Source organism: Theropithecus gelada, chromosome 18 (assembly GCF_003255815.1).
Source record: "Theropithecus gelada isolate Dixy chromosome 18, Tgel_1.0, whole genome shotgun sequence".
NCBI classification, from domain to species: Eukaryota; Metazoa; Chordata; class Mammalia; order Primates; family Cercopithecidae; genus Theropithecus; species Theropithecus gelada.
This window is the reverse complement of record NC_037686.1, coordinates 4,638,371-4,651,841: the sequence shown is the minus strand read 5'-3', so window position 1 is coordinate 4,651,841 and position 13,471 is coordinate 4,638,371. Positions and strand designations below refer to the sequence as shown.

At 43.8% G+C, this 13,471-nt stretch overlaps 1 protein-coding gene across 3 annotated transcripts in view; it reads left to right on the top strand.

Annotated features, from left to right (window-relative positions):
* Positions 1-13,471, top strand: part of MTCL1 (microtubule crosslinking factor 1) — a 124,400-nt gene that overhangs the window by 101,781 nt on the left and 9,148 nt on the right. For all 3 annotated transcript variants that reach the window (XM_025365365.1, XM_025365367.1, XM_025365366.1), the window contains 3 exons: positions 3,414-3,668; positions 8,730-9,026; positions 11,293-11,324. In XM_025365365.1, coding sequence (XP_025221150.1) covers positions 3,414-3,668; positions 8,730-9,026; positions 11,293-11,324 — 584 coding nt within the window. The remainder of the gene's footprint in view (positions 1-3,413; positions 3,669-8,729; positions 9,027-11,292; positions 11,325-13,471) is intronic.

Here is a 13,471-nt window from a genome sequence, read left to right as displayed (position 1 = left end):
TGCAGAGATTGGAGGTGAGAGGGGTGACTCTGAAGTAAAGCAGCAGCAGTGGAGAAGGAGTGGAGGGAAAACACCTGAAAAAAATAGAGCAAGTAGAGAATGGCCGGGCCTGGTGGCCGGTTCATGAGACACCGTGGAGCAACAAGCACCTCGCACGGCTCTCAGGTTTCTAGTGTGGGTGCCTGGGCGATGGCGCCATCACCAAGACAGGAACGCAGAGAGAACCAGTTGGGATGGAAAGGGAACAGGTTGGATTTGAGTTGAGGTATGTGTCATCACAGGCACTGGGGGCTGGGCTGAAGATGTATATACCTGGGCGTGAATGAGGAGGTGGGAGGCAGGGCCATGGAGGACTCTCCAGGACTGCACAGAGTGAGAGGAACTCATAGAAGGAACCAAAATATTCATTTTCAAGAAATGAGTAGAGGGAGAAGAGACTGGAAAGGAGCAGCCAGAGAAATGTACGAACATCCAGAGCAAATGCCGTCCCAGAAGCCAAAAGGAGAGACACCATGGCGTTCCAAGTGGAGTTCAGCAATATCAGATGCTTTGAAGAGGACGGGACAGATGAGGGATAAAAAGCTTTGTTGAACTTGGCAGTGAGGAGGTCACTGGAAAACTTGACGAGCAGTTGCCGTCGGGGTGTGGGGCTGAAGCACTGTGCACTGTGCAGAGGGACAGAAGTTGAGTTGGGCGGGGAAGGGGAAAGAGGGAGCACAGACAGTGCAGTAACAGGAGCCGCGGGGTCACGGGGAGGCCTGTCCAGTGAGACCTGACAGTGTAGGGACACTGATGACACGAGGTCCCTCAGTAGGCGGGGGCATTGGGCTCTAAGCATTGAGGGGAGGGGGTGACCCTGACCATGAGAGACCTGAGAGGTGTGGACAGAGGAGTTTGTGGGCAGAAGGAATGTGCCTTCACTGTCTTCACAAAGCAGGTGAGCAGAGGCGATGTGGGGCCCAAGAAGGGGTACGCTGCATGAGGAGATTCTAAAGAGAGGACATGTTGGTGGCTGGAAGCATCTGCAGGTGAACAGACGTACCTGCGAGGGGCTCAGCGGCCTTTCATTCTGGGTTATGTGGGCTTCCAGCAGCTCTTTTAAAATGGGATTTTGTGGTGCTTGGTGCTTTTCTGGTAGTCTTCTGGTTAGCTAACACTGGAGGTTTCTCCCCTTTTGTTTCTGCATTCTTTCTACTTAAAAAAAGTTTTATTTTCCCCAGATTTGTGTTTTATAATTGATCAAGAAGTGTCACCACTAACCCGTGCCCGTGGCTGTCATCTGCTTCCTCAGGCCTTTCACTGCTTTCTCTCCAAGAAGGCCAGAGTCCCACTCAGATTCAGGGACAAAACAGTGTGCTCTCCCCACTTAATGAAGGGTTTGCCTTTATTACAGAGGCGAGATTCGATGTTAGCTCTCTCCCAGTGAGTCCCTGGTGGGCAAGAACTTTCAGTTTAACTGAGCACACACTCAGCAGCCTGTCTTAGTCCATTTACTGTCGCTGTAAAGGAATACCTGAGGCTGGCTAATTTATTTAACAACGAGGTGTATTTAGCTTACAGTTCTGCAAGCTGCACAAGAAACATGGTGCCAGCATCTGCTACTGGAGAGGTCCAGCTGCTTCCACTCAGCAAAAGGCAAAGGGGAGCCGATGTGTGCAGATCATAGGGCAAGAAAGGAAGTGCAGGTGGGAGGAGGTGCCAGGCTCTTTTAAACAACCAGCTCATAAAGAAATAATAGAGGGAGAAGTTACTCAGTCCCTGCCGCAGGGCATGAATCTATCCACTCCCATGACCTAGACACCTCCCACTAGGCCCCATCGCCGACATTGGGGATCAAATTTCAACGTGAAGTTTGGGGGACAGACATCCAAACTACAGCACTGATACAGACGTCTTTCTAAATGTAATAATACTGGCTGGTTTAAGTCATTAATCTTTATATTTTTATATACATATATATAGTCTTAGAAAAGTTAAAACAATCTGCTTAGACATGGATAATCAGCCATGAATTATTTTAGTGGGTCTTGAAGTAACTCATTATAAGAAAGTTAATTGAACTCTACATATGAATATTGGTTACTGACTTACCATGTCCCTTTGGCAAGTCCCTGAAGCACTGAGCTGCCATTTCTTCACAAATAAACTGGAAATAAGGATACCTATACGTAGAAGATTGCAGTAGAGACCAAGTGAGGCAATCTGTGTGAAAGGCCTTTCTTTGAAAAGTATACAATTTGTTAAAATTGTGCACTTAATAAAATATAAGAGATTGCTTGTGAGGATAAAAACAAGGCACTGAACAGCAAGCTGTTGTGCGGTTTTAGTGTTTGCCGTGCAGTTTTAGTGTTCGCCCTAGGGTTTATAATATACGTATTTAATTACTCAGCGTCTACCTTGAAATCCTATTAGGCTACTTTTCATGGTGCCTGAGGAAATTGCAACAGTATATTCCCAGTTCCTTCCCATCCTCTGTGCTATTGCTGTCATAGTTTACCTCTACATATTCTGCAAACACAACACATGGTAACAGTTTTTGCTTTAGATAATCAAATATTAAAAATAATTAAAAGAGAAATAATGAGTTTTATATTTACATAGATGTCATTTCCAGTGTTTATTTTCTGTAGAGATCAAAGTGTCTGTTAGTATATTCCTTCTGCCTAAAGAACTTCCTTTTTCATTTCCTGAAGTGCAGGTCTGTTGGCAATGTTTTTTTTGTTTTTGTTTTTGTTTTTTTTTTCAGTTTTCATTTGTTGAAAAGTGTTTTCCTTCTGTTTTGAAAGATACCATTTCTGCGTACAGAATTGAGTCTAGGTTGAGATCTTTTTTCTTGCAGCACTTTAGATGCCACTCCATCATCTTCTGACTTGCAAAGTTTCTGATGAGAAGTCTCCTGGAATTCTCGTCTTTCTGCCTCTATGGCATGTGTCATTTTTCCCTGTCTTTAAGGTCTTCTCTTTGGTTTTCACAAGTTTGAATACATAAGATGTAGAATCTTGTTTGGTTTTGATATTTAACCTCCTGGGTATTTGACAAATATTTATTGAAAACTGTCCCATCCCTAGGTTCCATATAGGAGCTAAGGATATAGGGACAGGTACCTTGTGGTACCTGCCCACAAGGAGTTACACAGAAGTACAGGCAAGAGACAGTGGTGACTTAGACTAGGAAAGTGGAGCAGGGAAGCTGGCCATGGGAAGCTCAGTTTACTCACCGCTTAACATTCTTCGTGACTGTCTGTGTCAAATGCTCTTAATTAGGACTTTAAAAATAAAATTTGTTTATACTATGGGATTGGTCAATCTCGGTTTAAACATGTTTCCAGGGATCACATGTAAATGTGCTGAGACTTCATCCTTGAATGCAAGACTTGTCAGAGAGGGAATTCCTAAGTCTTTTTTCCTTGACAGCTGGAAGAGAAGACTGAGAACAAGTTGGGAGAACTAGGCTCCTCCGCTGAGAGCAAGGGGGCCTTGAAGAAGGAGAGAGAGGTGCACCAGAAGCTCCTGGCCGACAGTCACAGCCTGGTCATGGACCTGCGCTGGCAGATCCATCACAGCGAGAAGAACTGGAACCGGGAGAAGGTGGAACTTCTCGACCGCCTGGACAGAGATCGGCAGGAGTGGGAGCGGCAGAAGAAGGAACTCCTGTGGAGGATAGAGCAGGTAAGGAGGCACCCCGGGCCCTAGAGCATAGGCACAGAGTGTAGACTACTCAATGGACCCAGAAAGCAAAAACATTAGGCTGTTTTGTGGTCCTTGCAGCATCAGGATGCATGGGCTTCCAAAGGACGAGAGAGAAATACTAGAATTGCTTGTGTTGGAGACCTAGGCTCATGCCTCTCCATGACACAGATCTTTTCATTGCAAAGTTCATAGGTAACTCTCCTGTGTGTACGTGTGGTAGTGGCAGCGCAGGGTGGGTGGGTGTTGTGGGAGGGGGGATAACTTTTTAAAGGAATTTAAAGACTAAACTGGAAAGAGGAGGTTATTTCAGGTCTTATCCAGTTGAAAACAAACTATAACTTTTAAGATTGCCACTAAAGATGTGGTCACAGTGACTGCTCCGACTTGAATGGAATTGTTGTCATTAGAAAAGAAATTGCTGAATTCAGTTGGAAGTCAGGCTGTTTGCTGGTGAGTGTGCCCGCTGTGGATATTGCTGAGCTGTGATTAGATGGACCATAGTCAAGAGAGGTAGCTGGTAGCTCATCATCTTAGCTAAACAAACAATTCAGGAACTCAGATGAATTTGGGGAGGACGGGGGTAGTCGTTTTTCTGCCAATATAACCGTTCTCTGCATTGCATCAGACTTAGAACAGTTTGTATAGTTGCAGTAGTTCCTGAGGGATACACAAATTAAATTGATGAAGATCTGGAATTCTTCCCTGGCTGGATTTTTACATAGTATACATTTTGTTTATTTCAGCCAGTCACACACTTACAAATTTATGCGGTCTCAAGGAAATGTATTAATCACTAAGAAATTGAGCTCAGGAAAAATAATCTCATTACTCTATTTTAAATACCCATAGAGCCTTTGAAAAAGGTGCTCTATTATCCATAGACATGGTGCCTGTGTTATGCAGGTACAATGACAAAGGTGAGCGTATGCATATGTTGGATAGGGAGGGAGGCAGAATGAACTAAATGGTAAAAAAGACCAAGAGCCTTTGGCTTAGAAACCACTGAGAAGAATAAAATCCCCGCAGGTGAGCTTTGATCACCACTGCATTCCAGCCTGGGTGACAGACCGAGACCCCATCTCCAAAAAACAAAAGAAGGAAAGTACACTGCAGATAGAAGAGCTGAAACTCTTCCCAGGTTTCACCACTTACACAAATGAGTCACCTTACTAATCTTTGATATTCCCCAAATCCTATCAAGAGGAATGCTGGCCACCCTTTCTGGCTTGGAAATGCAGCACTTGTGAAGAGTCTCCTTTATGAAATCTCCTGTGTGTCTGTGCTCTATGGTTAGGTGGAAATCTTAGGGATAGAAGTGGCACTAATTTATTATATCCAACTTTAGTTGACCGGTGTCACAGTAACTCCAGGCAACTTGTCGCCAGGGAGCTTCATTCTTGGCTCATGCTCTAGGGCCACTCACTTTTTACGTCCCTCCTGTACCCTGGTGAGGCCATCATGATCCCTGCCATGGCCCCTTTAGGGTGCCCTTCGCCTGTTAGCCATGGTGGCTTGTTGGACTAGTCACAGGCTTCATTTGTTTGGGAAGTCACACCTTGGATATAAATTAAGCAAGTCTTTTAGGTTTTTATTTTTACTTTTGGGAATGAAGAATTTCTGCTAAAGGAAAAATTAGACACTTGTGGTGATACTCAACTTTTGAAAAGTCAGTGACTTAAAGATGAGCCACAGCCTCATTTTGAGACTATATTTTGGAAAGGTAGTCGTCAGGAGCTGACCTCCAATTCCGAGTTGTCAGTATTGGAATAGTTCGGCCACACTCACCACCTCAGAACCCAGTCCTCAAGGTGGACATCTTTGAGCATTGTGGATCTGAAACACATGAGTTTCGGGCATGCATCTGTTCCTGAAATCTGTCTGATGGATCCCACAGTTTTTGTACAATGATGTCATTGCTGTTTTTAGAAGACGATTGGTTACAAATGAACTGACGCTTCAGACATGCAATTGTGGCTTTCAAAAATAAATCTGGCCTTTTCCCCAAAATAGTAAACATTTTTAAAGACGATTTCTTAAATCTCAGTGCCCCATCCTGATAATGAGGGAGAGCAATTATAGGCATTATCTCAACTTCCTGAAAAGAGGATATTGGTTCCAGTGTGTCTGGGCGTGTGTAGATTTGGTTCGTTTATTAGTCATTGGGTTGCTTGTTTATTTAACTTCTAGCTACATATGCCGTAGGTAAATGAGAAATGTAACTGAACATTCTTCACAATGTATCCTCTCAACATTTGACTGCTTGGTAAGCCATATAATATAACCTTGACTGTGATAACCTAATACAGATGGTGAAAGAAGTAACACTAAATCCATTTTCCACTTTCAGAACACATGCTTCATACTTGTCCGGTGTCATTAAATTCCTACATAATTTCTGCACCACATGAGGCATGTTATGTGATGTATGACTGTGGGAATGTGGCTAAGGTCATATAACACATTTTATCTATCTTATCAGCCTCTCTTATCTCAATCCCAGTTTGATTGCGGGGTGGGGGTAGGAGACTTTATGGAGTCACATTACATTTCTCCTTAGAATTGTTGAGTTCCCAGTTAACATACAGATGATGTAAAACTTGCTGTTATATTTGCTGTACTGATGGAGCTAAAAAGTGTCATCCATAGGATTTGCTGTTATATTTGCTGTACTTACCAAACTAAAAAGTGTCATCCATGCATTCTCCTTCCAGTAACTTTCTTAAATCAGCTGCCATTCTTTTAAAAAATCCATTCTTTTAAAACCTGTTTACAAAGTGGCCTTTTTTCTTTCTACCAGTCTGGGTAAGGTGACACTCTTGAGGTCACCTTTATTGTTTCCCATATTAAAATACAAATCTTTAACATTTTCGACTGGCATTAAAAGTTGTTTTACTCCAAGATTGCAAGTAGGTGCTGATGCTGGCTGAAATGACTCCTATAGGAACCCTTCCCGCTCTGAGGACCGTTCTATTACAACACCCCAGAGGCATCTTAGCAGCAGATATCTCCACCACAAGCACTCCAGTTCGTTTTTAGGAAACCTAACACTTAGCAGCTTGAGTACAAGTTGCTCCTAGCTGCCTGCGTTTATTTTTGAAATCCCACTTCACTGAGTTAGAAGGTGCTTGTTCATAGCTCTCCTCTTCAGTCATTCTTTTCCCCCTTCACTCCACACCCTCGGCGCACATTTGCAGCTTCAGATGGGATTCTTGCATTTTAATTTCTTGCCCAAAATAGCTTAGAGATGATCATGTGTTGAAACTAAATTGTGCCGACATGCATTAAATGAACATATAAAAAGCCTTCCTTTTTTTTTTTTTTTTTAAAGAAAGCAGTTAGCATCTTTAAGAAAACTGCAAAGAACTGTGTCATCATCAGGGAGGAGGAGGAGAGAGCAGAGGGGCAGAGCTAAAACGTAGAGTTTTTAGTATTTGCTGGGTCCTTCATTTGACTGTGAACTGCCTCAGATGCTAACATGTAAGCTTTGGCTGCATCAGACTCCATCTTTCTCAAAGATAAAGATAAATCTCTGTTCCGCCGCCTTAGAAATTACTAACAATGAGCCAACGTCCTTTTGTCTTTCCTGTCTTCCATGGCTTTCTCCTGACTATACAGAAAGCATGTTTGCATCCAACGTGTGGATGAATGCTCAGATTAGGACACAGAGATGAAGTTTGTAAGTGATGCTTAAAAAAAATGAATTGATCTGCATTCAAGGAGGTTTTAAAATTTCCTGGCACCGTCTCAGCACTTGAGGACTTTAAATCATTGTTTGGCCACTCCTTCAGGTCAAATTCAAATGTCACTTTCATCGTTCAGATACTTATTCAGAAGAGCAGTCAATCCTGTAGTGTGAGCTTGTCATCCAATAAAGGCTCCGTTAAAGACTCATAGGCGGAAATAGCTTCAGATCTCCGTTGTGCTTTCTGTGGCTGTTTTAGAAAGAGAAGCAATGAGGAGGGATCAGGAGAATGGAGTGGAAGCTGGTGAGGGCTCCTCTGGGGAGGGAGGCCGTGCGCCCTGCAAGCCATTTGCCTGCCTGCCTCAGCAGTTCCTTGTGATTTCATATGGGCCCCCTTCCTGAGCCACCTCCACAAGATCTCCACCTAGTGCCCCAAAACGGCCCAGAAAGGCATAATGCCTTTACATGGGCTGGACCCCCACTAGCCAGCCTGACTCCTGTGAGCCCACGTGCACAACCCATCTTACAGATAAGGAAGCTGAGCTCAGGACAGTCGGGAACTTGCACCTGCCTGCGAACCAGCAAGCCACACACTGATGGTTCCAACTCAGGTCTTCTAACTCCAGGTGGCCCTGTGCTCACCCACTGCCGCTTCTTGAATTCAATGGAGTCGGGCAAAAAAGTATGACTATAATGTAATGTGGCTTTTTAAACTTTTCTTCACTCAGTCATACCAGATCTTTACTTGCCTTTATAGCTAAGTTTTTATCATCTCAAATAAAGTGTAAGTTATGTTTAACACCAAATGGTTAACAGCCGTTTGAGTTTGTAACACCAAATGGTTACAAACTCAAGTTTGCTCACTTGAGTTATTGATAGGACCTGTTCCACATGCCCTGGGACTAGTTAGGAAAATCAGCTTCACACTTAGAAGTTTGATATCACTGACAGTATTCCACTGAGTGTGTCTTCAGTTCTGAAGGAAGTTCCAAAGAGCATTTTAAACATATTCTTTAACAGCATTAGATTTAAAAATAGTAATAAATGTAGAATTTCCCACGAGCACAACTCTCAGAGTTATGTACAGTAACACATATATTGGTGTCAGAAAGAGTTCACCGTATTTGTGTGTGGTTAATGCAGATTTTCTGGGCCAGATAAAATTGTGGGTTTTATAAAGCATCTGTAATGTTGTGTTACCTTTTGAAATTAAGATCAGAACGTTAAGAACATTTGCTTCTCACAATGTTTTTCAAACTGACCTATGAGTACTTCCAAATTGTGGAGAAACAATGGTCTTAGGGAGACCATCAGACAGAAAAGTGAGGCTAATTATTTTCATTTTTAAAATTCTCAAGTTGCAGAAAGAGAACAGTCCCCGGAGAGGTGGCAGTTTCCTCTGTGATCAAAAAGACGGCAACGTTCGCCCCTTTCCCCACCAGGGAAGCCACCGCGTGCCCCGTCCTGTGGCCATGTGGCCTTGTGCAGACGCCGACTCCATCCCATTTGAAGACCAGCCGCTGTCCAAGCTGAAGGAGTCGGACAGGTGCTCGGCCAGTGAGAATCTCTACCTGGATGCCTTGTCCCTGGATGACGAGCCAGAGGAGCCACCAGCCCACAGGCCCGAGAGGGAGTTCAGGAATCGCCTCCCTGAGGTCAGCCAGGTTTTCTCCATCCTAGTTGACTACTATGGAATAAGGGAGCCGTCATGAAGCCTAAGAGGCATCTGCCAGATTCCTCTCCTGGCGGGCTCCAGCACTTTTGCATACTGCAACCTCCAAACTGAGTAAAAATGAAATCTTCACAACACCAAGGGTTTTGCTTGACCCTCAATTAGCATGTCCTGCTGTCAGTTTAACTTTGCCCCTTGTTTCAGGTTTAGAAATACTGGACTAGTGTCCTATACAGAAGGCAGGTCTCACAAATGAGTGTGTCCCATAAAACACACAAGAGGAAGTAAGTAATTCTGGGACGTGTATATGCTCAACTTTTTCTTTTTCCTTGTTTCTTTTTTTCCTTTTTTTTTTTTTTTTTTTTTTTTTTTGGGCTTGGAGGTCTCACTGTTTTGCCCAGGGTGGAATGTAGTGGCTGATAACGGCTCACTGCAGCCTTGACCTCCCAGGTCCAATTGATCCTTCCCCATCAGCCTCCTAAGTAGCTGGGACCACAGGCACGTGCTACCATGCCTGGCTAATTTTTTTTAATTTTATTTTTTAAGTAGAGACAGGGTCTCCCTGTGTTGCCCAAGCTGGTCTCGAACTCCTGGGCTCAAGTGATCTGTCTGCCTTGCCTTCCCCAAGTGCTGGGATTACAGGTCTGAGCCACCACACCCAGCCTCAACTTTTCTTGAAATAATAGTACAGTCTTCTGATTCTAGAAAACTAATATAACCAAAAAAATTCTGTGCAAAGGGAAAACATCCAACACTTAGAAACCTTACATAAATTAGACCACCAAATGAGTGAGCTGAGCTGTAGACATTTCCATGGCACAGCGTCAGGTATGTTTTTCTGGCTTTAAGATTTTTAAAACCTTGTTTTAAAAGTTGATTCCAGGGCTGGGCGTGGTGGTTCATGCCTGTAATCCCAGCACTTTGGGAGGCTGAGGCAGGCGGATCACGAGATCATGAGATCGAGACCATCCTGGCTAACACAGTGAAACACCGTCTCTACTAAAAATACTAAAAAATTAGCCGGGTGTAGTGGTGGGCGCCTGTAGTCCCAGCTACTTGGCAGGCTGAGGCAGGAGAATGACGTGAACCTGGGAGGCGGAGCTTGCAGTGAGCTGAGATCGTACCACTGCACTCCAGCCTGGGTGACAGAGCGAGACTCCGTCTCAAAAAAAAAAAAAAGTTGATTCTAGGAATCATTACCTGTGAAGCAGTTCAACAGTTGCTGCACATATCATTTGGTCTCCTAAACACTTAAGACTTAGACGAGTTCATATCAAATAGTGTTGTTGAAATATGCGGAAATTATACTTCACTCACATCAGTAAGGTCAAATGCCTTATCCTCAGCAATGTGTATCAGGTTGACAGGACATTGCTGCAGTCCCACCCTGTCTGATCTATTGGCAATCTAGTACCGTCCAGTTACATAGCAGAGGTAACATGGGGTGGGGTCGGGAGCCTGTGGCTGGGTTCCAGCCCACTGGAACCTGCATGGCAGAGACAAGGGGCATGCTTACTAAGGGGAAGTGATAAATACCCCTTGCTATTTACTGTCTTGAAAAATACGCTTCCATTAAAGTTAGTCAGAGGCTTGCTGCTTCACAACCACGTCAGCACAAGAGTGTTTTCTCAGTAGACAACCTTGGGTTTCTGTTGTTCTCTACAAACACAGCATCATTCTTCTTAAAGGGGAAGGCACTGTACTTTGCCTCTGATTCTAAATGGGAATGTTTAAAATCAAGTGCCCGAGCCTAAGGATGTCACGTCAACTTCTACAGCAAGACTGGGACCAAGGGACACCAGTCTGCTAACGTTATTCTGTCACTTTCCATCTTCCTCTCTAACAGCACACACACACTCACACACACTCTCTCTCTCTCAGTCTCACTGTCACTCTTAGGTTGTTACAAAAGCTGGCTTTGAAATTCATGTAGTCGGTGAGGTCCTTTGAGGAAGCACAGAAGAGCCACTTCCTCCATGACAAAGTTTATAGCCAGTTGTTCTCACTCATGTGGGCTCCTCCCTGAACTGCAGAGGCTCCAACCCCTCATCACGCTGTGGCCTCGCTTTGATGATTGTACTTCAAAGGCCTCAGGGCCGTAGCACTCCTAACCAGAGCTTGGCCTCAGTGTACATTTTAAATGGTGTTTTCCTGGGGGTGCAGAGCAAACCAATCACTTAAGTACAATCAGGCCTAGTTCTAGGCAACCAAAATTAACCGATTCAGACGAAGTCATTTCTTCTTTATAGGAAGAAGAAAATCACAAGGGGAATCTTCAAAGGTAAGTAAGATTGATGAAAAAAATAGATTACTGGAATAAAAATGTCTTGGTCTTAAAATTCTGTTTTGTCAATGCAGTCTATTTTACCACTCTCTCCAAAATGACTTAAAATTATGCCACTTCTGAAGAAGTGGCTGCTTTACTATTCATTTCATAAACGTGGTATTTTTGATTATTAACAACAAAGAAGCTAGACATGCTGTGTCATGGGTGTATGAGTTTTATGGTAGACTTTCCAGTTGTAGTTGTGTTATGTATACAAAGGAATGCTTGTGTTTAGTGATTATTGAAAGGTCCATGGAAACCTCTCTTTTCTCTTTTAAAGTCTGGGAAATCTCTCTCTCGTATGCTGTGAGATGTTTTATACACTGTATTTAAAAGCTCCACTAAGAGAATTTATTAAAATATTTTCGGGCAGTAGTCCTAGAAGGAGATATATAGTGGTTGGTGTGGATGTTAGTTATATACCAGTTTTTTCCTCCCCAGTTTAATTTCCTCCAGTTTTACTTTTTCTTCATTCTCCAAATGAATACATACCATTTCTACTACATGAAATTTCTTCTCAGGCAATTCAACATTTCCAGATCGCCTCATCCTTGATTTTCCTCTGAACTTTGAGTCTGTGAATGACCATCCCTTTCCCATTTGCTCTCCGCAGTACCTAGCCGTGCCTGTGGCACACTTCAGTCCTTCACACTGTCTTCTCTGGTCCTTCTTGGGTGGTATAGGACAGTACTTGAGAGCTCAGGCTCTAGAGCCAAACTGCCTGGGTTGATTGGTTGGTTGATTTATTTATTTATTTTTGAAATGGAGTCTCACTCTTTCTCCCAGGCTGGAGTACAGTGGCACAATCTTGGCTCACTGCAACCTCTGCCCCCTGGGTTCAAGCAATTCTGTATCAGCCTCCCAAGTAGCTGGGATTATAAGGCAAACCCCACCACAACGGGCTAATGTTTATATTTTAATAGAGACAGAGTTTCGCCATGTTGGCCTGGCTGGTCTCGAATTCCTGACCTCAAGTGATCCACCCGCCTCAGCCTTCCAGAGTGCTGGGATTACAGGCGTGAGCCACTGCGCCCAGCCCAAACTGCCTGGGTATAAATCACTTCTGCCTCCTTGCGTAGGTTACTCAACTGCTTTGTGCCTCCGTTTCCTCATCTGTATACAGGAGGTATTTTGATTATCTTTTTTTTTTTTTTTTGCAGCTTATGTATGTTAATACACATAATGAAAGCAGCACATGGCACAAAACAAGCAGTAAACAGAGTTTAGTCATTACACCCTCCCACCTTCCCCATTCACAGAAGCAGCCACATCAGTGTTTCCGGGTAGGCTTTGGAGCAACTGTACTCCACCACTCAAGCCATCAGCCTTTATGCTTTCAAAAGTAACACATGCTTGTTATAAAATGGAAATATTGGCTGAGGCAGGAAAATTGCTTGAACCTGGGAGGCAGAGGTTGCAGTGAACTGAGATTGCGCCACTGCACTCCAGCCTGGGCGACAGAGTGAGACTCTGTCTCAACAAAAAAAAAAAAAAAAAAAAAAATATATATATATATATATATATATATATATATATATATATATATCTCGAAATGTCCAAAAGGAAAACTGGATGTGCCCTCCCCACCGGCCCCTTTTCCTCTGGCTTCCAGCTGCCTGGTATGTTTGCACCACTCTCTTCGATGCACCCAGAAGCGCCTACACGTGCTCCAGACGTGTCCTGCATTTTCTCATCACGGTTTTGTTTGCTTTGGCTACTGCTGAGGTTAATGGGCTTTGTTTGCTTTGGCTACTGCTGAGGTTAATGGGTTTTGTTTGCTTTGGCCACTGCTGAGGTTAATGCCTCTGCTCTCTCTGTCTTTTTATCATCTCTGTTCCACCATATCCATCCATGCCCCAGAGGCACTGAGTTCCCACCCAGGTAGGTGCCACTGATGTAACTCTGAGACAGTTCCTCTGTGGGCAGAAGTGGGAGTTCGATGAGCTATGTCCACAGAAACGTGGAAAGGACCAGGGTGTCGGCATGTGTTCGGCACTCACAGTCCCCAGCGAACAGTGTTCTGAAACTCGTTATTAATTCAGCAACTCCTTGAATTGAGAAGAAGGAAATTCATACTTGCTGGAAAGCTCATGACCTTGGGA